The sequence below is a fragment of the Danio aesculapii genome, chromosome 21 (assembly GCF_903798145.1).
Source record: "Danio aesculapii chromosome 21, fDanAes4.1, whole genome shotgun sequence".
NCBI lineage: Eukaryota > Metazoa > Chordata > Actinopteri > Cypriniformes > Danionidae > Danio > Danio aesculapii.
In genome coordinates, this window is record NC_079455.1 from 2,769,769 (window position 1) to 2,794,594 (window position 24,826).

The 24,826-nt window shown below is 38.0% G+C and overlaps 1 protein-coding gene across 1 annotated transcript; it reads right to left on the reverse strand.

Annotated features, from left to right (window-relative positions):
- Positions 1–4,077: 4,077 nt before the first annotated feature.
- Positions 4,078–24,823, reverse strand: atg4a (autophagy related 4A, cysteine peptidase). Its single transcript, XM_056446364.1, has 13 exons — positions 24,783–24,823; positions 23,899–24,000; positions 21,693–21,764; positions 21,315–21,413; positions 19,724–19,825; positions 19,481–19,553; positions 17,586–17,665; positions 15,927–16,066; positions 11,602–11,680; positions 9,657–9,802; positions 6,874–6,930; positions 6,671–6,782; positions 4,078–4,672 (listed from the first exon to the last, which is right to left on the reverse strand). The coding sequence occupies exons 1-13, from the start codon at positions 24,790–24,792 to the stop codon at positions 4,608–4,610; spliced, it is 1,137 nt and encodes a 378-aa protein (XP_056302339.1). The 5' UTR covers positions 24,793–24,823; the 3' UTR covers positions 4,078–4,607.
- Positions 24,824–24,826: the final 3 nt, after the last annotated feature.

Sequence of the window (24,826 nt, forward strand, 5' to 3'; positions counted from 1 at the left end):
TTATTAGGTACACCTTACTAGTACCGAATTGGACCCACTTTTGCTTTCAGGACTGCCTTAATCCTTTATGTCATAGATTCAACAAGGTACTGGAAATATTCCTCAGAGATTTTGCAGTCGCTGCAGATTTGTCAGCTGCACATCCATGATGTGAATCTCCCGTTCTACCACATCCCAAAGGTGCTCTATTGGATTGAGATCTGGTGATTGTGGAGGCCATTTGAGTACAGTGAACTCATTGTCATGTTCAAGAAACCAGTCTGAGATGATTCACGCTTTATGACAGGGTGCGCTATCCTCCTGGAAGTAGCCATCAGAAGATCGGTACACTGTGGTCATGGTCAGCAACAATACTCAGGTAGGTGGTGGCATTGACACAATGGACAGTTGGTACTAATGGAACCAAAATGTGCCAAGAAAATATCCCCCACACCATTACACCAGCACCACCAGCCTGGTATATATATATATATATATATATATATATATATATATATATATATATATGTGTGTGTGTGTGTGTGTGTGTATGTACACTATATATATAGTGATTTGGGGGCCGTAAAAAATGTTTTTTGAACCAAACAAACAATGGCTGTTTGTGGCCGCTGGTATTTTGCCTACACTGTTGGTTCCATTTAAGGTTCTGGTAAACAGGATTTGATAATTCTGCAATTTGGTATTTGGATCTGATGAGTAAACCCAATGTTCCTTTAAAAACTGTCATAAAAGAAAGATAGATCAGTTAATCCTGGAGAGCAGAACATGGGATTTCCTAACCTGGACCAATGTTTTGAAAAAACTGAGTCCAGATGACAAAAAAAGACATCAAATGATTTTCTTTCTTATTGTTTTCCTCTTTTTCCTCTTTTAAGAGTTCTTTGGTTAAGCAATGTGTTTACTAACACAATGAATGGACAATGCATTCATTAGTGTTTATTCATGTTAATTAACATCAGTTCATGAAAATAAAGTTGTAAAACATCCAAAGGAAGTTTTAAATTATCTGTTTTATGTAGGATTTTGTGAGTTGAATCTCCCAGGATGTGTTGCTTTATTAGGGTATAAAAAACTAAATCCTCATTATTATTTCCCCTTTTTAATTTAGTTTTTATTTGTAGCTAACATGTTTTTATTCATTAATTTTTCCTTCATTTTCCAAGGCAAGGCCAATGCGCATTGATTTCTGAGTAACTCGTCATTCGGCTTGCGGGGCTCCTCACACATTTACTGGAGCAGGACTAGGTAGGGCCTTCAAAACAAAAGCACGCTATTTTAGGCAATTTGACGACAAAACGGCAGGCAGGGCAAAGAAGCCACCACAGAACAGCCCGGTGGAGTCGTGCAGGTAGAGTCGATGGTCTTTACACTCGTCTGTTTTCACTTGAGGCTGCCGCGGTGAGACTAGCTGCTTATATACACCCCTAAGCGCTTTGCTGATTGAGCTCAGCTGGACACGCCTCGAGAGTCGAAACTGCAGCGGCGGGGCGCGAAAACGGCCGAATAGAATGTTATTTTAGCTTTTTTGTGCGGTGCTGGCAAAAAAAAACTGGTCCCACCGGCTTAATCCCTTTATTCATCAGGGGTCGCTACAGCCGAAGGAACCGCCAACTATTCCAGCATATGTTTTAAACAGCGGATGCCTTTCGAGCTGCAACCCAGTACTGGGAAACACACACTCATACACTACAGCCATGTTAGCTTACCCAACTCCCCTATAGCGCATGTGTTTGAACTGTGGGGGAAACCCATGCTAACCCAGGGAGAACAAGCAAACTCCAAATAGACCAGCTGGGACTCCTTCCTGCTGAGATGCGACAGTGCTAACCACTGAGCTACTGTGTCACCCATGTTATTATTATTAATATTAATTTTATACAACAGATTTGTCACAACTGCATAAAAAAATTTAATTTTAAAGATTTTTCTGTGTGTCTTTGAAAGAAATCTCTGCACAAAAGCCGCATTTATTCAAACAAAACTACATTGAAACATTATTACAGTTCATAACAACCTCATCTTCTTTGTGAATATATATATATTCCTATGAGGCATCATTACTCCAGTCTTCAGCATCACGTGATCCTAAAGACCTCATTATAATATGCTGAATTTAGGCAATCTAGAAACCCTTAATTGTCAATATTAACACAATTCTTTGGTATAAATCCAACATGTTTGTACACCGTCATAAAAACAAACCTCACAATATTCCTTAAGAAAAAGTGACAGATATTGAAATTACATAATACATAAGATCATACATCGACCAATGTGTTCAGTTTTGTCATCTATTGTAAAGATACAGCAGGGGAAATAAGTATTAAACACCATGTTTTTTCCTGGGAATTATATTTCTAAAGGAGCTGTTGACGTGGAATTGAAGCAGATTTTGGTAAAACCCAACCAATACAAACATAAAAATAAAACGACACAAATCTGAGAAATGAGTTGTGTGTAATAACACTGGTACAACAGAAGGAGAAAGTGCTGAACTGCTGAAATGTGTTTAACACTTTATATTAAAGGCTTTTCAAATGTTGGCAGCTTAAAGACGCCTCTCATATGGAGAATGAAGTCACATGTATTGCTCAGCTGTGAGTTTAGACTTCAACAGAGTGTCAAAACCTTGATGGTTCTGTGAATCTCGTTCGTCAAATCTGAGCTTTATTTTGTAATTTCTATTGGATTCAGGTCAGGTGATTGGTTGGGCCATTCTACAGCTTGATTTTCTTTCTCTGAAAGCATTTGAGAGTCTCCTTGGCTGTGTTTTGGATCATTGTCTTGCTGAAATGTCCACTCTGTTTTCATCTTCATCCTCCTGCTAATGTAGAGGGACTGAAGTAGCTGATATTCATTTACACTGAGGAAGGGCAGAGGGTTGCTAAAGAACTACTGAGAGATTTCAGCTGCTGTCTGGGCTTTTCACCTTCCTTTCTTCATGTGTTCAATACTTTTTCCCTGTGTCATTTCATTGTAATAGGCATATCTTAATGTTTAAACTATTTAGATTTGGTTTCTTTGCATGTATGGATTTCTTTGGTTGTTACTAACATCTGGTGAACACTTCAAGTCAACGGCACCTTTAGAAATATGTTTTCTGAGATAAATGAGAGAAAATGGAGTTGAATACTTATTTTCCTCGCTGTAGAAATTGACAATATTCACCAATAAGCAATAGGAAATCATAATTAGATAGCTTAATAGTTTATTTCTTAAAAAAAAAAAACAAGAAAAGTGATAGGACCAATCCAAAATACGCTAAACATTTAAATATCTTAATCTGAAGGCTTATTTACAGATGTGCAGGGCTGGGTCGAATAAATAACCCATTATTAAGAAGAGGAAACATCATCTTTATCAGTCAGAAACATAAATATGTGAAAAAGAGGCACTTTCTTTAACCAGTACGGTTGTGTGTGTGTGTGTGTGTGTGTGTGTGTGTGTGTTTGATTAACACTGAATATAAGCGGTCTGCACTGCCAAAAAAAGCTTTTTTACTTGAAGTTTTTGTCTCGTTTTTAGTCCAAATATCTAAAATTCCTTAAATCAAGAAGCATTTTCTAGAAATGTAAAAAATATAGTTTCCTTTTAGAAATAATATGCCGAAAATGAAGTTTTACTAATGAAATAAGCTAAATAATTTTGTTTTCGCTTTAAAATGCGACTTTTTTTCTTACCCCATTGGCAGATTATTTTGCTTGCTTCAGGAAAAACTCACTTTATTTGGATTTAGTATTTCTGAAATCAAATAAACATATTTTACTCATCTAGAAAAGGTTTTATCACTGTAATAAACGCTTCAAAATGCGCCCCACATTCTCGATTGGAGACAGGTCAGGACTGCAAGCAGGCCAGTCAAGTACCTGTATCCTCATCCTCCGCAGCCAGGACTTTGTAATGTGCGCAGAATATGGTTTTGCATTGTCTTGTTGAAATATGCATGGACGTTAATTTAAATTTGTAGAAAGATTGACCATAAAACATTTAAGATGACTAATAATCCCTTAAGAATTGTGTTGATTCAGCTGATTTTAAATAAGTAGTTTGACATAGCAGCACAAATCATTTTCTGAGTGTTCAATTTAGATATTTGGACTAGCTATCTGGACTATTGGAGACAGGTCGGGACTGCAGGCAGGCCAGTCAATTACCTGTATCTTCTTCCTCTGCAGCCAGGACTTTGTAATGTGTGCAGAATGCATTGTTTTGTTGAAATATGCATGAACATCCTTTGAAAAGGAACGCATAATTAGTGTGTTCAGGTAAGAACTTTTTATATATTTGGACTTAGAAAAGAGACAAAAACGATATTATGTGCATATTAGCGGCGGTCTCCTGCGGTCAGGAGGTAGAGTGTGTCGAGGCTGTACAGATTTCATCTTCATAAATCCTCCGCCACTCCATGATACAGTACGATAAAGTTCATGCAACTCGAGAAGTTCGCTCTGTTTCCATAATTAAAAACACAAGTCTTTTAAATGACCCCGGAACGAGGCTAAACGTCACGCAAAAGTTGCTACAGGATCCTTGGCTTGTTTTTTTTTCCCACAGCGTATGTTTGTTGTGTCGCTACTGTTCGTGTTTTTGCTAAAGAAACCTTTTCATCATGCGTTCAGTATCTCAAACTCCTCTTCGGATTCAGACAGCTTGTCTGGGGACTCGATGAACTCTAGAAGAAAACACACAAGAGGAATGAAACTTGCGTTGTGAAACATAAATTCAATTTGTGATGTTATCTAGCATGTTCAAAGCTCTCACAAATATATCTGGGATGAATCTGAAATCGTCCCCTAGACCTTTAAATAGTGCACTATTTGAGTTAGAGACCATTTATTGTGTCCAAAACCATAGTGTAGGGCTGCACAATGTATCGACAAAATTGTTATAGCTCCATGTTTAACCTTTATTTAATTTATATAATGAAGATTATATACTATAGGCAGTGTTACATTTGATTAAATTGTTCAGTTTATGTAAATAAACTACTGTTAGATTGCTAAAATCACCGTTTATTTTAGTACAACCTCAAATCAGAAAGTTGGGACAGTGTGTAAAACCAATTAAGAAAAGAAAGTAGTGATTTCTACATTTGCTTTGACTTGTATTTCATTGCTGACGATACAATAAACATTATTTAGTGTGTTCCTCGTGACTTTTTTCTAAATAAACACGTACCCCAATTTCAGTTCTTGCAACACATTTCAAAAAAAGTTGGAGCAATAAAGCATTTACCACTTTGTAATGTTGCCATCGCTTGTCACAACACTTAAAGACGTTTAAGGACTGAAGACCTCAAGTGATGAAGTGTTTCAGGTGTCATTTTGTCTCATTCTTCCTGCAAACAAGTCTTAATGTGGGCAACAGTATGGGGTCCTCGTTGTTGCATTTTGCATTTCAAAATGCATCACACATTCTCTATTGGAGACAGGTCGGGACTGCAGGCAGGCCACTCAAGTACCTGTATCCTCTTCCTCCTCAGCAGGACTCTGTAATGTGTGCAGAATGTGGTTTTGCATTGTCTTGTTGAAATATGCATGGGGGTCCCTGGAAAAGAAGGCAGCATATTGTACTCCAAAATCTCTATGTATTATTCAGCATTAATGGTGCATCACAGAAGGGCAAGTTACATTTGCCAAGAGCACTGACACAACACCATACCATGACAGACCCTGGCTTTTGGACTTGTTGCTGGTAACAGTCTGGATGACCCTTTTCTTCTTTGGTCCAGAGCACACAGCGTCCATTTCTCCCAAAAAATACCTGAAATACTGATCCATCTGACCACAGTTCATGTTTCCACTATGTGATGGTCCCTCCCAGATGCCACCAAGCCCAGAGAAGTCAGCGGCGCTTCTGGACACTGTTAACATAGGGCTTCCTTTTGGCACAGTTTTAACTGCCATTTGTGGGTTAAACTACGTATTGTAACACTTGACAAAGGTTTGCCGCAGTAGTCTTGTTCCCATGTGGTGATATCGCTTATAGATGAATGAATACGGATTCTTGATGCAGTGCTGCTGAGGGATCGGAGATTATGAATGTTCAGCTTAGGCTCGAGCCCTTGTCCTTTACGCACTGAAACTCCTCCAGATTCATTGAATGTTTTAATGTTGTTCAGCACTGTTGAAGGTGAAATATCCAAATGTTTCCCTCAGTTTCGTCATTATTTTTAAACGTTTCAATCATTTTCTCAGATATTTGTTGGCGATCCTCTGCCCATCTTTGCTCCTAAAGGACTAGACCTTTCTTGGATGCTGCTTTGTCCCAAAATATTAATTACAATCACCTGTTCACATCACCTCATTATATAACCAATTTACTTTCCCTAAACTGCTGCTGTCACAACTTTCTTTGGAGTGTGTCGCGGGTCTGAATGACAGGAAAGGATGTATACAAATGAAGGTGAATGGACAAAACATGCAATATTTAATTGTTTATTTGCGTTTTCCATACTGTGCCAACTTTTTCTGATTTGTATTTTTGCGACTCACTAGTTTACTCACTATTCTTGAATATTTTTGGAAGAACTTGTCTAGAAAATGCTTCTTGATTTAAGACTTTTTAGATAATTGGACTAGGAACAAGACAAAAAAAATCGAAGTCAGTCAAGCGTGTTTTGCAGTGTAGTACTCATAATTGTTCTTCTTGTAGTGATCAGGCCTGTTACCTGCTCCAGTGGTCTGCACTTCTGGTTTGGTCGGAGGAACAAACGGAGGCCAATGGGAGGGATGTTTCTCTACCAGCTCGAACATCCGCAAGTTTCTCTTCTTAAGGAGCTCCTTAAAACCCAGAATGAAACAATGAGAGCATGTTAAAAATGTAAAGAAACGAGCTGTTCCTGATGTGAACGCGATCACGTGCCAGTCTTACCTGCTGAACCAGATCACACCAGCTGTCAAAGTCCTCCTCGCTCTTGCAGAAAAAACCCTAGGGGACCAATAAATCATTTGATAAACCAATTCAACACATTCTGACACCTACAATCATAATGTTCGACTCTTATTCACTCCATGAACAAATTAAATGCATCAAACAAATTCACGAGAAGAAAATAAAAGTGATTTAATAGTGTGTTGCAAACTTTTATTTTTTTAACAGATAGCCATTCGGTATGTATGCGTTTTACGTGTATTTAATGTTCAAATCAAACACAAGATTAGAGCTACTGTAGACAAACAAATGCTCACAGAAAGGCCAGCCTCAAAACAAACACTGTTGGATCTGCATGAATAATTAAAATGTACACCTAGACATCACTTATATATTATATAACTGCAGGTTAACTATGTTTATATATAATGACTTTAACTGTTAACTCTTCATCTTAACTATTTCCTATAGAATTGATCTCATTAAAATAATCTACGAAAGGTTGCCAGATATTATAGTATATGTAGTCTTCTTTTTTTGAAACTCTGATATTAGGAAGAATCTGATCTCTTCAATTTAACTATTTCCTGTAGAATTCATCTGATTAAAATAATCTATGAAAGGTTGCCAGAGTTTATAGAATAAGTCTTCTTTTTTTTAAGCAGGATCTGATATTAGGGAGAATCTGATCTCTTCAATTTAACTATTCCCTATGGAATTGATTGCATTAAAATAATCTATAAATGGGTTGCCAGATTTTATACAATATGTCTTTTATTTTTAGGGAGAATCTAATATTACGGAGAATCTGATCTCTTCAACTTAACAATGTCCTATAGATGTGATCTGATTAAAATAATCTATTAAGGTTGCCAGATTTTATTTTAAAAAATGTCTTCTTTTTGTATAGAGAATCTGATCTCTTCACCTTAACTATTTCCTATAAAATTGAACTATTTCCTATAGAATTGATCTCGTTAAAATAATCTATGAACGGTTGCCAGATATTATAGTATATGTCGTCTTCTTTTTTTGAAACTCTGATATTAGGGAGAATATGATCTCTTCACCTTAACTATTTCCTGTAGAATTCATCTGATTAAAATAATCTATGAAAGGTTGCCAGAGTTTATAGAATAAGTCTTATTTTTTTAAGCAGGATCTGATATTAGGGAGAATCTGATCTTATCTATTAACTATTCCCTATGGAATTGATCGCATTAAAATAATCTATGAATGGGTTGCCAGATTTTACACAATGTCTTTTTTTTTCTTTTAGGGAGAATCTGATGTCTTCAACTTAACTATGTCCTATAGATGTGATCTGATTAAAATATTCTATGAAGGTTGCCAGATTTTATTTTACAAATGTCTCCTTTTTTATGGAGAATCTGGTATTAGGGGGAATCTTATGGAGAGAGATTAGACTCAATAATAATTCACGCAAAAGACACGATGTACACATGCGTAGCCAAATTCACGTACGTAAAATATTTATTTATACTTACAAAAACAATTCACATGCACAAAATAAAAATACATTTTCATAAAATACGTTTCACAAATGCAAAACACCATTTGCAAATATATAAGAGTGTACAAAAAGTTTTGAATGTTTAAAATTCACGAGTTCATCCTGAATGAGAATGTGCAAATCCTCTCTCACGTACGACTCACCCTGAATACGAGTGTGTGCATTTGGAGACTTTCCTGCCAGAAAGCCAGAAACAGGCAACTCGTACCTCTCAGCCAATCAGATGAGAGCTGTACTCGATGTCAACCACTCTGCGCTCCTTTTGCGCAGTCTGTTCCTCTAACCAACATGGCGGATACTCCTGTAAGTCAATACTGTTTCCTACTAGTTTGTGTATACGCTTTTTATAGTAGAATCTGAGTGTATTTTCAGTAACTCAATAGAAAAGTGCTTGTGTTAGAGCGCATCCCGCTCTTCACCTGCCATGCTAAATAGAGTATTCTTCTTAGAGGATCATCTCCGTTAATTCAGTCAGACTGCGCAAATGGTGCGCACAGTGAAGCGCTTCGGTCATTCCCGGGAGTTCTCAGGGAGTTGTGATTGGTTGAACAGTAAGCTCGCATCTTATTGGCTACAGGGCACGAGTGACTCACATGGGAGGTGTGTGCGACAGGAAAGTCTCAAAAATGCACACACTCGTATTCAGGGTGAGTCGTACGTGAGAGAGGATTTGCACATTCTCATTCAGGATGAACTCGTGAATTTTAAACATTCAAAACTTTTTGTACACTCTTATATATTTGCAAATGGTGTTTTGCATTTGTGAAACGTATTTTATGAAAATGTATTTTTATTTTGTGCATGTGAATTGTTTTTGTAAGTATAAATAAATATTTTACGTACGTGAATTTGGCTACGCATGTGTACATCGTGTCTTTTGCGTGAATTATTATTGAGTCTAATCTCTCTCCATAGAATCTGATCTCTTCACCTTAAATATTTCCAACAGAATTGATCTCGTTAAAATAATCTATGAAAGGTTGGCAGATATTATAGAATATGTCTTCTTTGTTATTATTTTATTATTAAGGAGAAGCTGATATTAAGGATAATCTGATCTCTTCACCTAAACCATTTCCTGTAGAATTGAATTGATCTCATTAAAATAATCTATGAAAGGTTGCCAGATTTTATAGAATATGTCTTGTTTTTTTGCTCCAAATGATTGTAAATATTGATTCAGATTCCAGATTTTTGACCAGCATATACACTTTTTGGTGCTGAAAGACTAGATAAAACCCAGACTCACCAGTGCGACAGAAGGGTCCAGACTGGTGATCTTCATGCGGTGAGGGGTCCTCTGACAGTGAAAACTCTGATCGTCCACTGCACTGCCTGATTCAGTGTCCACAGCCTGCTGCGTCGTGTGAGGATCCAGATAAATCAACTCGTCATCTAAAGAAGCAAACAGTCATAATCCGTCAATAACACATTCATCCAATGCAAAACAAATGCTTCTCTTGGACTTTTTGTCTTGTTTCTAGTCCAAATATCCCAAAATTCTTAAATTAAGAAGCATTTTCTAGACAAAACAAGATATTTTAATGATCTAAGTGCAAAGTCTAAAGCGCATGGCACAAAAGCATTTAGAGAGTGACAGAATCCGCGTTTGCTATTTTAAGAACGGAAAAATATTCTCTGCGCCGCAGCGCATGGTCTAACAGGGTTGTGCTTATTCTCTTAATGAGTTCTGGGTGTATTTTGAGCATAACGTGCATTAAACCAATCAGAGTCTCATCTCACATTAAGAGTCAGTTGCGTCGCGCCATGGTGCATTTGATATTTACATGGCGGACGTTGTAAGTGTTAAAACTGAACACTTCACTAGCAAGAAAAACAGTTAAACAGAGCATCTGCAGCACGAGGATAAAGAACAAGCCTCCTCCATTCAGCCTCTTTACTTTCTCTTTACTTTACTTTTACTCTTCACTTTACTCCTTTACTTTGGTGGAGTAAGGAAACGGTGGAAACTCACTCCACTGAAGACTCCATTAGCCTACATATTCAATTTCGTTTGTTAATCACAAAGATTTGATCAAAACTATTTCTAAATTCAGTTCTAATCTCCAGCAAAGGAATAAATGAACAATAATAATGAAGTGTGGTCAAACAACTGAGTTATATCCAAACACACGTCCTGTTCTTATGCCCCATATGGTGATGCAGACGTCTCCAAAACCCCACAGCTGGACAAATCTAAACTTGTGTTTATTAAAACAGACATAAATATGCAGATAATCAATAATACTGCTAATAATAACAACATTATACAGATGCAGATTGTCATGAATAAACTGAAAAAGGCCCCCGAGGTGAAGAAGGCATGGAGGCAGTGGTTTTTATATTTATGTAGAAAATAATAATTTTTGTAATATTTTAATCCTTTAATTGTTTTCATCTGTAAAGATATGTGTGTTTTGCTGTTCATCCTGTGTGTGTTAAGCAATGTGTAAGCGTTTGGACCCACATAGGCGCATCACTAACACACTCTGCGCTGGACTTTAGAGCAGCTTTTAGTTGGTCAATGGCGCGGTCTATTTCAGTTCCTCAAAATAGCAACGCATGAACAATGCGCCTTAACACACCTTCCCTTATAGACCAGCACACACATGAGTCCACAAAGTGCTGCAAATGTATTTATTATTCAAACAACCTGGCGCAAAACATGAAAATTACTGTTGCACTGATCTGAAAATAGCAACAAATCACGCCAAACATGTCTTGAGCATTATTGTGCCGGGTGTATGATAGGCCCATAGTCCTATTTTCAGAAATAATGAGTCAAAATGAAGTGAGTTTTTTCATTAAAACAAGCAAAATAATCTCGTTTCGCTTTAAAATATTGTTATTTTCTTATCCCATTGGCATATTATGTTGCTTGTTTTGAGGAAAAACTTACATATTATTTCAGAAAATAAGACAATATTGTTTACATGTCTAGAAAATGCTTCTTGATTTAACTTTTTTGATATTTGGACTGGAAATAAGACAAAAAAAACCCCTCAAAATTTCATTTTTACACTGTAGATGAAATCACAGTGATTATTTTTTCAATAGTTTGATTAATTTCTGTAGAAATCATTCCTTGAATATAAAAGAAGAACAGGAAATGTCATTCAGTGCATGCCGAATCATGCAGACATATTGAGTGTGTTATTTTATTATCTTAAGCAAATAAAACCGAGAAAACTCACCAATAAATCCAATGAAATAATAGGCCAGGTTTGGCTTTCCTCCCAGAACACCGCATGATTGAGGCATCTTAAAACACTCCTAGTGAAAGACAATATGAATCAAAATGAGTGCTTTAGTGATGTTTAATTTATCTCACTCTCTATTAGAATACAATCAGAAGACGCAGATCGATATTGAAAGATTGGTGAAAGAGTAGGAGAGAGATAAATAAAAATATAGGAAAAATACAAACCACCACCTGGTATCACCAGGGCATTATTTTGAGGAAAAATAAAGGAGTTTTGTCCTTGTTTGCACTGCATTTGTATCTTTTCACCATTCATAATCATAATAATTTAATCTATAGATTATTATCCAATCCTTTATTATTAAAAAAATTATAAAGTCATCATTCCATCTAGAAAGCAACTCATTCATTTATTCATTTTTCTTCAGCTTAGTCCCTTTATTTATCAGAGGCCGCCACAGCAGAATGAACCACCAACTATTCCAGCATATGTTTTACACAGGGGATCTACACTCATACACTACGGCCAATTTAGTTCATCCAATTCCCCTATAGTGCATGTGTTTGGACTGTAGGGGAAACGGGAGCACCCGGAGGAAACCCACGCCAACACGGGGAGAACATGCAAACTCCCATGCAAAGCCATTACGCTGCTCTATTTCTAACTGTAATTCTCCAAACGGGAAAGGTTGGTTTATTAGATGAATACATTACATTCTTATGCCTCCACAGCTGCAAGGTACGCTTCTTGTGCAAGCAGCTGATTTTCAGGCAAAACATCATTGCGTCTGATATTGTCAGGGTACGGCAGCAAAGTTCCTTGATTATTACGCCAGAATAAGAGTATAGTTTCTAGCCATATCAGGGTAGAAAATAGCAACTTTTGATTTTGTGTTGGTCTTAGTACACGATGTAACAAGAGTTAACATTAAATAGGAAAATTATTAAAACACTTTTAGTATTTTAAAGTGAGATGCTAATAGTCTAATCCAATTAAATGATCTATGCTACGCTAAAAGCGCTCCAGCCAGATCCAAAAATAGGCTGAATGGATTCAAAAATGACTCTGGGGAGTTAAAAATTAGCCTATTTATAAAAATCGTGAGCGTTCCTTTTAACACCTTGCAAGCTACTTTTTAATCATTACCTTCAGCATGTGTGAAAACAGCAAAAACAAAAAAGAAAGGTCCAGCCATGTCTGATAAAAATGGCACATATGGTCGCCCTACAGATGAAGGAACATCTGCCTCCCTTGGATGAACTTTACACCTCACGCTGTCTTGGAGAGGCTGGAAACGTCTTAAAGAATCCTTCTCATCCCGGACATGATCTGTTTGAACCGTTGCCTTCTGGTAAACGTTTTAGGTCCATCAAGGCAAGGACGAATAGATTTAAGAACAGATTTTATTCAAGTAGCATACGTGAATTTAACACACACACACACACACACACACACACACACACACACACACACACAAACTCAAAATCAGAGGACTGCACTAATGTTTTCACACCACTCACCTTATAGAGTCAAGACGTATATTGTCTATTACCAGTATTGTGCACCATACCTGCCAACACTCCCGTTTTTACCGCAAGTCTCCTGTATTTCAGAGTCATCTCCCGTTTTGATCTGTCTCCCGGAAAACTCCCGGAAGTTATGTTGTGCACTAGTGCAGTTCTGTACCTCTGAAGGCCTTGTTTGTACCGATTATTGCTATCTTTTTTTTGTCTTGATGCACTTTATTGCCATCCCCACTTCAATAATTCCTTATATTCTTTATATAGCGCTTTTCTGGAGACTCACTGCACTTTATACAATTTTTTAGGAGGGGGGGGATTCCTTATTCACCTCCAGTGTGCAGCATCCAGCTGGCACACACACACAAACACACACAAACCCAAAATCAGAGGAATGCACTAATGTTTTCACACCACTCACCTTATAGAGTCAAGATGTATATTGTCTATTATCAGTATTGTGCGCTACTGCAGTTCTGTACCTCTAAAGGCCTTGTTTGGTTGTTGCCATACCTGCCAACACTTCAGTTTTTCCCGGGAGTCTCCCGTATATTAGACCCATCTCCCGCTCATCTCCCGTATTGTTCTGTGTCCCGGAAAACTCCTGGAATTCCGGATTTCAATATCTGAATGTTGGCAGGTTTGGTTGTTGCTAGATGATGGATGCATATGGATGCAGCCGGAAGTTAACGAAATTTCCCATTTATCGTATTTTATTAACATTTACCGCCAGCCCAATCCTAAACCCAAGCGTCACAGTAATGTAAAAACAGTAGTTATACAGAGTACTATTTATGTTATCTATTAAATTACCCAATAAATTGTATTTTTTTAACATCTACACCCACCCCAACCCTAAACCCAACCATCACAGTACTGTAAAAATATTAATTATTGTTATACAGTGTCATAAAAAATGCTGCTATAATAATGTGCATAATGCACTTCCCGCCGGCCGCGTATCCGATCTAGACTTTACCGCCTTGTTTGTACTGATTATAGGTTATTTGTGTCCCGATGCACTTTATTGCCATCTCCACTTCAATAATTCCTTATATTTTTCATATAGCGCTTTTCTGGAAACTCCCAGACTCCCAGCGCCTTATCCATTTTTATTTTAATTGGGGCATGGGGGGTGATCTCATCATTCACCTCCAGTGTGCAGCATGCACCTGGATGACACGATGGCAGCCATATTGCGCCAGACCACATACACCGACTGATTGGTGGAGAGGTGACAGAGTGATGAAACCAGTTATGATATGGGGATGATTAGGAGGCCGGTGGGTAAATTTGGCCGGAGTTAAACCCCAGCTCTTTTTCGAAGGACATCCTGGGAGGTTTAACAACCACAGAGAGTCAGGACTTCACGTCTCATCCGAAAGACAGTATAAAGTCTCCATCAATAAACTGGGGCGTTGAACAGAACGCAGGTTGAGCGCCCCCTGCTGATCTCAATAACACCACTTCTGGCAGCAACCTAGCTTTTTCATGTGGTCTCCCATCCAGGTACTGACCGGGCTCAGCCCTGCTTAGCTTCAGTGGGCGACCGTGTGAAAGTTGCAGAGAGCTAGCTGCCGGATGTTGTTGCATAATATGTAATTCAACTGAAGGGAAAAATACTGGTATAGTGACAATAAAGTATCTATTCTATCAGGTATCTAATCAGTCACCTGCACATCAATAACTGTCTGGTTTAGCTCAGCTACTAAATATGACCTCCAAAGACTACGTCGAATAGTTCGGACTGCTGAGCGAATCACTGGTACAACTCTTCCCACTCCCCAAGAACTGTACTTATCCAGAACGAGCAGAAGGGCTGCCAAAATCACTCTGGACCCCTCACACCCAGCACACTGCTTCTTTGAACTTTTACCTTCTGGTCGACGCTACAGAGCACTGCGCACCAGAACAGCCCGACACAGAAACAGTTTCTTCCCTCTCAATCCATCTCATGAACACTTGATGATAATAATTGTGGAACCAACATCACTACTGCTATACACTTTTATACACATATACACTTATTTAACAACACACTTTACATGCCAATTTGCACATAACAGCTGCACATATAACGTTGTATATAGTAATAAACACGTACATACACTTGTCAATCTGTATATTTGCACTCACTACTTCTATTTTTAAAAAATATATATTTATTATCTGTTTTTTGTCCTGTCTCTGTAATGCTGTTGCACTGTAGAAGCTCTGTCACCAAAACAAATTCCTCGTATGTGTGAACATACCTGGCAATAAAGCTCTTTCTGATTTCTGATTCTGAGGTAGTGCTGCAATATATATAGTTTCATCATTGACTTCGTAATGTGATTACTCGCAACTGTCACGTCGCAGGATATGCAATGTTGAGTTTGTATTATAATTTATAATTCGCATGTGATTTTAAAGCCCAGTGACTGTATATTAATTTCCAGGCATAATAAGTTTACGTATAATAACGTTTGGTGGCGTTTCATTTTATTGAATCACTTTTATTTGCATTATTCAATTACTGAATACTGTTGGACTCGGAAATGATAAAACACTGTTTATTTCAATCGTATCCTTTTCTTTATTACATTTATTAGATTATATCCAGTGCACTTTGACTGCATAATCAACCTGAAATGATCAATTCTTTCCAAACAGAGCTATTCAAGTCATTTGGTGAAATTGTATTCACATTGCAGCATAGCAAAATAATCGCGATGTTAGATTGTTCCAAAATCGTGCAGCCCTACTATCAGGCTAATGCATCAGACAGCAGGACTGACTATCAGATGTGTGTTTTACCTTTAAGGCCTGTATGTATACAGGGTTGATGCTGTTAATCCCCATCCGCAGAGGGATGACCAGCAGCAGGGGCCTCCAGTCCAGGGGCCGCTGGGACTGAAGCTGGAGATCTGCTCCGTCTGCTCGGGCACACAGCTTCTCTGGTGCACAAGAGAGAGGAAAGGTCTTTTTAGGAATGCTTGAAGTTTTATACTATGGAAGTCAATGGTTACATGCTTTTTTATCAGACGAAAGAAACTTATAAAGATATGCAACCACTTGAGGGTGAGTAAATAGTGGGTACATTTTCATTTTTGGTTGAACTATCCCCTTTAATTCAATAAAACAACAACAGCAGCAGCTCAGTCCATGTGTCATACTTCATTACACCATATCTGTGTTGTCATTGGTTTATAATAATCATATTAGGTGATAACATGCCTCTTTATTGGATTGGACAAACTCTTCACCATGTCTTCCAATCTGATCACAATTGAAATCAGAAGGAGCTCAGTCGGATTGATTAAGGTGTTTACATGATGGTTTTTCAGTGTATTTGAGCCTCCGATTATTAATGGATGTGTGTAATGCTTGTGTGTTAACAGAGCCAGCTGTTGACTTACATCTTACCCCTTAATCCACCCTTAAAGAGACAGTTCACCCAAAACTGCCATTATTTCCTCATCCTCCACTTGTTTATAACCTATTTCAGTTTCTTTCTTCTGTTGAACACAAATGAACATATACTGAATACTGGAAATAATCAGTCACTGACTTCCATAGTATTTTGTTCATACTATGGATGTCAAATGTCCAACATTCTTCCGAATATCTCATTTTGTGTTCAACAGAAGAAAGAAACTCAGAAAAGTTGAGATTAAATATTGAGAATTTTTTTGTTTTGGGGTGAACTGACCCTTTAACCCTACTCACAACCTTAGTCCTTGACCTTAATTGTATCTCACCGCAATAACAGCAATTTATTAAATTTATGTATTTATTGCGGGCAACACAGTGGTGCAGTGGGTAGCACGATTGCATCACAGCAAGAAGGATGCTGGTTCGAGCCCCGGCTGGGTTAGTTGGCATTTCTGTGTGGAGTTTGCATGTTCTCCCAGTGTTTGCGTGGGTTTCCTCTGGGTGCTCAGGTTTCCCCCACATGTCCAAAAACATGTGCTAAAGGGGAATTGAGTAAGCTAATGAATGAGTGTGAATGAGTGTGTGTGGATGTTTCCCAGTGATGGGTTGCAGCTGGAAAGACATCCACTGCGTAAAACACACGATAAGAACAACTTCATATTTCAATAAGAGATGATACACAAACAAATATATAAATATAAATAAATAAATCAAATTCACAAAAACTGCATATTAAAAGTTAATAAATATAATTTTTCAATTCAATATTTGACAAATAACTTTTTATTTATTTTAAAATTATATTAAAATTTGCCCTGGTGATACCAGGTGGTGGTTTGTCGTCAAGGCCACTCACCTGTGCGAGGCTTTTACACTCACCACTTTATTAGGTACACCTGTGCAAATTTATAATCAGCCAATCACATGTTGTGTGATTTGTCTCTTCTTATTGAATCACTGAATGCCTCCTCAATTGGACAAAAGCATCTGCTAAATGACTAAATGTAAACTTGGACCTGACATGAGAGAAAAGCAACTTACTGATGTCTTCGATAACCACGGTGTTGTCCATTGACACGTACACAGACAGAGAATTCCAGTCATCAAACAGGGCCAGTTTTCTGCAATCAAGCAAACATTCGGTTATTAGTTTATTTCACATTCAGGTGACAAGGCCTGCTTTTAAAGTACAGATGAAATCAAAACTAACCATATGATTCAGTTAGCTCGCATTGCTAGTTTTGTGGTGAACGAATCATCTGTGCATGTCATTTATAAGAAAAGAAACCAATCGTTTGCACTTTTCTTCAATTAAATTTCTTCACTAATCTTCAATTAAAATCTGAAAATGAACTTCCTGTTTGTTTTCAGATCAATTCTCTGATTAGGTCTGTCTGAGGTATTGGGCAGGGCTAACATACTTCACCACGCCCCCTCCAGCTGTCAGTTTAGACAACTAACATTATTGGTGAGCAGGAGGAGTCTGTTAGGTTGTAATAACTCTCCCCAAACCCTTTTCCAGATCTTTCTGTATAAAATGCTTACTTTACTACATCCAATCAGATCGCAGTAAAAAAAACAAGCCACGCCCACTGCTTTTTCATTCAATATTCTGTTTCTCTAGGAACTGCATCACAATATGGAAAAAAACGATCACAGCTTCCAGTTCATGCGGACTTTAAATTAAGCTTTCTGAACCGTCGCGGTTAGTTTTTTAAAATTTACATCACTTTTACATCCCGTTCATCAATGTTCCTTAAAGTCTGTGTTTATTTTGCTAGCACACATTATTATTTATTAGGTGAACAATTAATCTGCGCAAGTTTATCCACTTTTAAATATAGTTTGTTCTGGTAATCTTCAGGGTATCGCAGTGGCGCAGTAGGTAGTGCTGTCGCCTCACAGCAAGAAGGTCGCTGGTTCGAGCCTCGACTGGGTCAGTAAGTGTTTCTGTGGAGTTTGCATGTTCACCCTGCGTTTGGGAGTTTCCTCCAGTTTCCCCCACAGTCCAAAGACAAATTTAGCTAAATTGTCCATAGTATGAACGTGTATGGATGTTTCCCAGAGATGGGTTGCAAGGATAAACTGGCGGTTCATTCCGCTGTGGCGACCCCAGACTAATAAAGGGACTAAGCCTGAAAAGAGAATGAATGGTAATCTTCAATCAAAGTCTGAGCATCTGCTTCTGCGTTTAGATTGGCTCCTTCTCTGATGAGGTCAGTTTGACGCTTCAGCCACGCCCCTATTCTTAGCCACGCCCCTCTTATCGTTAGTCTGCTTGAAGGGAACGATGAACAAAAGAAAGCCCCACCCCCTACTCAATATTTAGTTTTAGTTGGAAGTACAGCAACATACTGAAATAAAAGTATTTTAAAGGGATAGTTCACACTAAAATGAAAATCCTCTCATCATTTTCTCATCCTCAAGTGGTTTATTTCTGTTAAACAAAGAATTTTTTAAAAAAGTAAGAAACTAGAAGCCATTGAGGGTGGCAGGGTGGCGCTGGTTTCCCCCACAGTCCAAACACATGCGCTTTAGGTGAATTGGATAAACTAAACTGTGAATGAGTGTGTATGGGTGCTTCCCAGTACTGGGTTGCAGCTGGAAGAGCATCTGCTGTGTAAAACAGATGCCGGATAAGTTGGCGGTTCATTACGCTGTGGTGGCCTCTCATGAATAAAGGGGCTAAGCCATAGGAAAATGAATGAATGTATGAAAACAAGATTATATTCTTTACCCCATTCGTAGATTATTTAGCCTGTTTTAAGGAAAAACTCTCCTAATTTTCATATATTATTTCTAAAAACAAGACAATGTTTTGCTTGTCTAGATAATGCTTCTTGATTTAAGAATATTTAAATATTTGGACTCTAAGTAAGAAAAGCATTTGTTTTGCAGTGAAAATATTGCTTTCAATGTATGGAAATGACACTTGCTTGAGTACTTGCGCCACTGTGTTGGGTCCATACCATTCTCCAACAGACTTGCCTTCTCCAACACCCATCTGAGCTGCACAAACAGGACACACAACAGCAGACTTCAGTTCCACTGGGGGGTTACCACTCAAAAAACACTGAAAGACTCACATATACAACACTATCATGTGCACCTGCTCAAAGTATTTGAAAAAGAGCTTTATACGCAAACATACACACACGCATACACACACAGTGTCATACCCATCTGATGTATAGAGTAGCAGCTGTCCTTCTTATCCAGAAAGCAGTGCAAGATACGCTGATACTCTTTGGGCTGATGCTTCTCTGGATCCCACCTCCAGTCTAAAACACACAGTCAACAAGAAGAGCAGCATTTCATCACTTAAACACCTCGGCAAATACAACCCCAAATCTGATTTTTATTTATTTATTCGAAATAAACATGCATTTCAATATTGTTTTTTGCAATACATTAAGCAGTTGGAACAATATTATAAACATTTATCACTTTGTAATGTTGCCATCGCTTTTCACCACACTTAAAAGACATTTAGGGACTGAACACACCAAGTGATGAAGTGTTTCAGCTGTATTTTTGTCTCATTCTTAGCAAACAGGTCTTAAGGACTTTTGGACTTGTTGCAGGAAACAGTCTGGATGACCCTTTTCTTCTTTGGTCCAGAGCACATGGCGTCCATTTCCTCCAAAAAATACCTGAAATACTGATTCATCTGCCCACGGTACATATTTCCACTGTGTGAATGTCCATCCCAGATGGCTCCAAGCCCTGAGAAGTCGACAGCACTTCTGGACACTGTTAACATAGGGCTTCCTTTCGGCACAGTACAGTTTTAACTGCCATTTGTGGATGTAACTATGTATTGTGGTCCTTTACAAAGGTTTGCTGCATTTGTCCTGAGCCCATGTGGTGATATCACTTATAGACGATTGAGGATTCTTGATGCAGTGCTGCCTGAGGGGTCGGAGATCACGGTTGTTCAGCTTAGGCTTGCGCCCTTTACACACTGAAATTCCTCCAGATTCCTTGTCCATTTTAATGATGTTCTGCACTGTTTAAGGTGAAATATCCAAATATCTTCCTATCTTTCTTTGAGAAACATTGTTTTCAACATTACTTGTTTACAAAAATTTCTCCTGTATTTGTTGACAAACTGGCGATCCTCAGCCCATCTTTACTCCTAAAGGACTAGATCTTTTTTGGATGTTGCTTTTTCTACCAAATCATAATTACAATCACCTGTTGACATCACCTCATTATTTAACCAATTTACCTGATTACTAGCCCTAACCTGCTCTGAATGACAGGAGATGATGTATATTTACAAATGAAATGACGTTGACCAGACAAAACATGAAATAATTAGTGTCCATATTGTCTGCAATGAAATACAAGTCAAAGTAAATTCAGAAATCACGACTTTATCTTTTTAATTTGCGTTTTCCATACTGTGCCAACTTTGTCTGATTTGGGGTAGCACACAACTTGTCCATGCTTGAAACACACACACATCCTGCATACTAATTTAATTTTTTTAATAATTCTAGTATTCAAAATAGAAAAGAAACTGAAATAACTAAATTAAAAACTTTTTTACACACTGTTCCTCACAAATATAATAGATTTAATGGCCAGTGGGTATTTACATGATGGACATTTTGCTGAAATATTCCTGATATTAAAAATGTGTGTGTGCGCTTTTATTTTTTTTATTACTTAATAAAATGAATAATTATTGCAAAGAATGTCCCGGTTCGCCTCAGAACTTTTATATTGGTGCATCAACAGTTTTTCTGGAAGTGATCTGCTTACCTCGGCCGAGATGACTGCAGATCAGAGCCTGTGCAAGGATCATCTGCCCACAGCGGAGCATGCAGCCCCAGCCGGCATCTGATGAAGGACCTGTTCCTCCTGCCCATACACATACATATACAGATACGTTAAACACACTCCAACCACAGAGTCTAGCAGGCGCTCAAAGGACTGGGACACACCAAGCCGACATCAAACAATTAGTGATGACAAAAACCGACTGTGTTGTCGGCTCGCATCTGGACCAAAATACTGTGCATAAACACACCAAACAGACAACAGCCGACTGAAACGAAAGAGTGCATTCTGCACTGCTGCCGACAGTCGGCTTGCTGTGTCTCAGACCTAAGATTTAGTCAGAGTTTCCATGCCACTTACCTATGGGGGAAAACTTTTTTCTATAAGTGAACCACAGCCGCGATCGCACATCCGACAGCAGCTCGGATTTCTCTGAAGAAGTTAAATAACAATTACTGATAGAATTTATTTTGAGCACAAATTTAGGCAGTCATATGTTACAGTGAGCTTGTTAAGTGTTTAGTGAGGTGTCATTATTCTCCTCAACCATCTAATAGAAGTAAGAATAATACCATGAACAACATTAAACATCTATCTATACTCACAGGCCACTTTATTAGGTACACCTTACCACTACCGGGTTGGACCCCCTTTTGCCTTCAGAACTGCCTTAATCCTTTGTGGTATAGATTCAACAAGGTACTTGAAATATTCCTCAGAGATTTTGCTCCATATTGACAAGACAGCATCACGCAGTTGCTGCAAATTTGTCAGCTGCACATCCATTATGCAAAACTCCCATTCCACCACATCCCAAAGGTGCTCTATTGAATTGAGCTCTGGTGACTGTGGAGGCCATTTGAGCACAGTGAACTCATTGTCATGTTCAAGAAACCAGTCTGAGATGATTCACACTTGACATGGTGTATTATCCTGCTGGAAAAGCTGGAAGGATAACCCAATGAAGATGGGTACACTGTGGTCATAAAGGGATGGACATGGTCAGCAGCAATACTCAGGTAGGCTGTGGTGTTGACACGATGTTAAATTAATATTAATGGGCCCAAAGTGTGCCAAGAAAATATCCCCCACACCATTACACCACCACCAGCCTGAACCGTTGATACAAGGCAGGATGGATCCATGCTTTCAAGTTGTTGATGCCAAATTCCCAACCACCTGAATGTGGCAGCAGAAATGGAGACTCATCAGACCAGGTAACGTTTCTCCAATCTTTTATTGTCCAGTTTTGGTGAGCCTGTGTGAATTGTAGCCTCAGTTTCCTGTTCTTAGCTGACAGGAGTGGCACCCGGTGTGGTCTTCTGCTGCTGTAGCCCATCTGCCTCAAGGTTGGACGTGTTGTGTATTCAGAGATGCTCTTCTGCAGACCTCGGTTGTAACGAGTGTTTATTTGAGTTACTGTTGCCTTTCCATCAGCTGGAACCAGTCTGGCCATTCTCTTCTGACCTCTGACATCAACAAGGCATTTGTGCTTACAGAACTGCCGCTCAATGGATATTTTCTCTTTTTCAGACCATTCCCTGTAAACCCTAGAGATGGTTGTGCATGAAAATCCCAGTAGATCAGCAGTTTCTGAAATACTCAGACCAGCCCGTCTGGCACCAACAACCATGCCACGTTCAAAGTCACTTAAATCCCCTTTCTTCCCCATTCTGATGCTCCGTTTGAACTGCAGCAGATCGTCTTGATCATGTCTAAATGCATTGAGTTGCTGCCATCTGATTGGCTTATTAGAAATTTGCGTTAACGGGCAGTTGGACAGGTGTACATAATAAAGTGGCTGGTGAGTGTATGTATATATATATATTTATTTGTTGTTCTTCACATAAACTATGATGTCACAACCTCAAATAGCTTTTTTAAAAATTCTGATTTACTATTTTATTGAACACGAAAATAGTGTGTGAATATAAAAACATCTTTACCTCAGTGATAGTGTGCACAATATGCAGAACTTAAATAATCTTAAATACAAAAAGTATTATTTAAATTAGCTGTCTGCTGAATTTAAAATTCGTAAAGAACACTTTTCTGAAATTATATTAGAAAGGTAAAAGTCTGAATGTGCGAGTATAAAACCAACTTTACCCCAATTTTAAAGTTTGCACATTCTATAAAATAGTAATATAGAATTAAAAAGAAATAGAGATTAAATATCATGCCATACTGTTATGAGCACAATGTACATTATATTTGTGTTACATTATAACTGTAACTCTGCTTTTAACCAAAGAAGCAGACAAACACACTTATCTCTATGCAAGGTCTCTATATTGTTTACCTGAAAATTTGGGTCTGAAATCACATACAAGTATGACTTGAAAACAACATTAGCACTATTTAATTGACTATGAACAATGTTGTGCATTGATAGTCATTGGCAGCAAATATGATTTCACTATTTAGAATTTGCAAAGCATACTTTTCTGAAATGATATTATTAAGCAGAAAGTCCAGATGTGTGAATTTAAAACCAACTTTTTGTAGCTAATGCTGTGTTAAAGTAAACTCATTACAATTTCAATGCATTATGATCATATCTCACTTGTTTTCACATTGTAACAGGCTCCCAGGATCCATACTGGCTCGTCTGTATCCGGCAGGTCTTCCAGGAACACGTTGATTTGATTCTCATACTTGGCTAAAACTGAAATAATAATGATAATATATAACACACATTAGTCAACTTTCCTTCAATCTGCAGTCCTGATGAAGCAACACAACAATTAAAAAGCATAAAGTGAACAGGCAGTGGTAAAAACAGATGGTAAAAACAATTAATGAGGTAAAGTTGGTTTTATATTCACACCAAGTTATATTCAGACTTCCTCCTTAATAATATAATTTCAGAACTTTGCTAATTCTAATTAGTGAAATCATATTAGCAGCCAATGACTATTAAAGTACATTGTTTAGTCAAATAAATAGTGCTAATGTTGTTTTCAAGTCATACTTGTATGTGATTTTGGACCAAATATTCAAAGTACCACGGTAAACAATACAAGGAGCATGTCATAAGTTGTCACTGAAAGAATTTGAGGATATAACACCAACTTTACCTCAATTTCATGTAGCATCTAATTTAGACACTGTGGTACATGTCAACAAAACAGGGTACATGCCAACTAACATGGTATTATCACGGTAATTTCTTAATGTCATAATCAACATACTGAAATACTGAACAGCAACAACTCGTGGAAAATACTAACTCTGATCTGAAATTGAAAGTGTGAGATACACAGGCCACTAAAGAACAATGAGAAAACTTGAAACTCAGTTACGAAATTTATTCTGGAAGCTTCCTTGGCGTGTTTTAATACACTTTCGTCGACGCTTTCTTTACTTGGGTCGTCACAACAACGCGGTCGACTGACCAAATCGATCCATTACAGATTAATTTAGTATTTTTGACCATAAATTCCCTACCTGCCTCCATCCTCGACCGTCATCGGATACAAATACATCGCGGT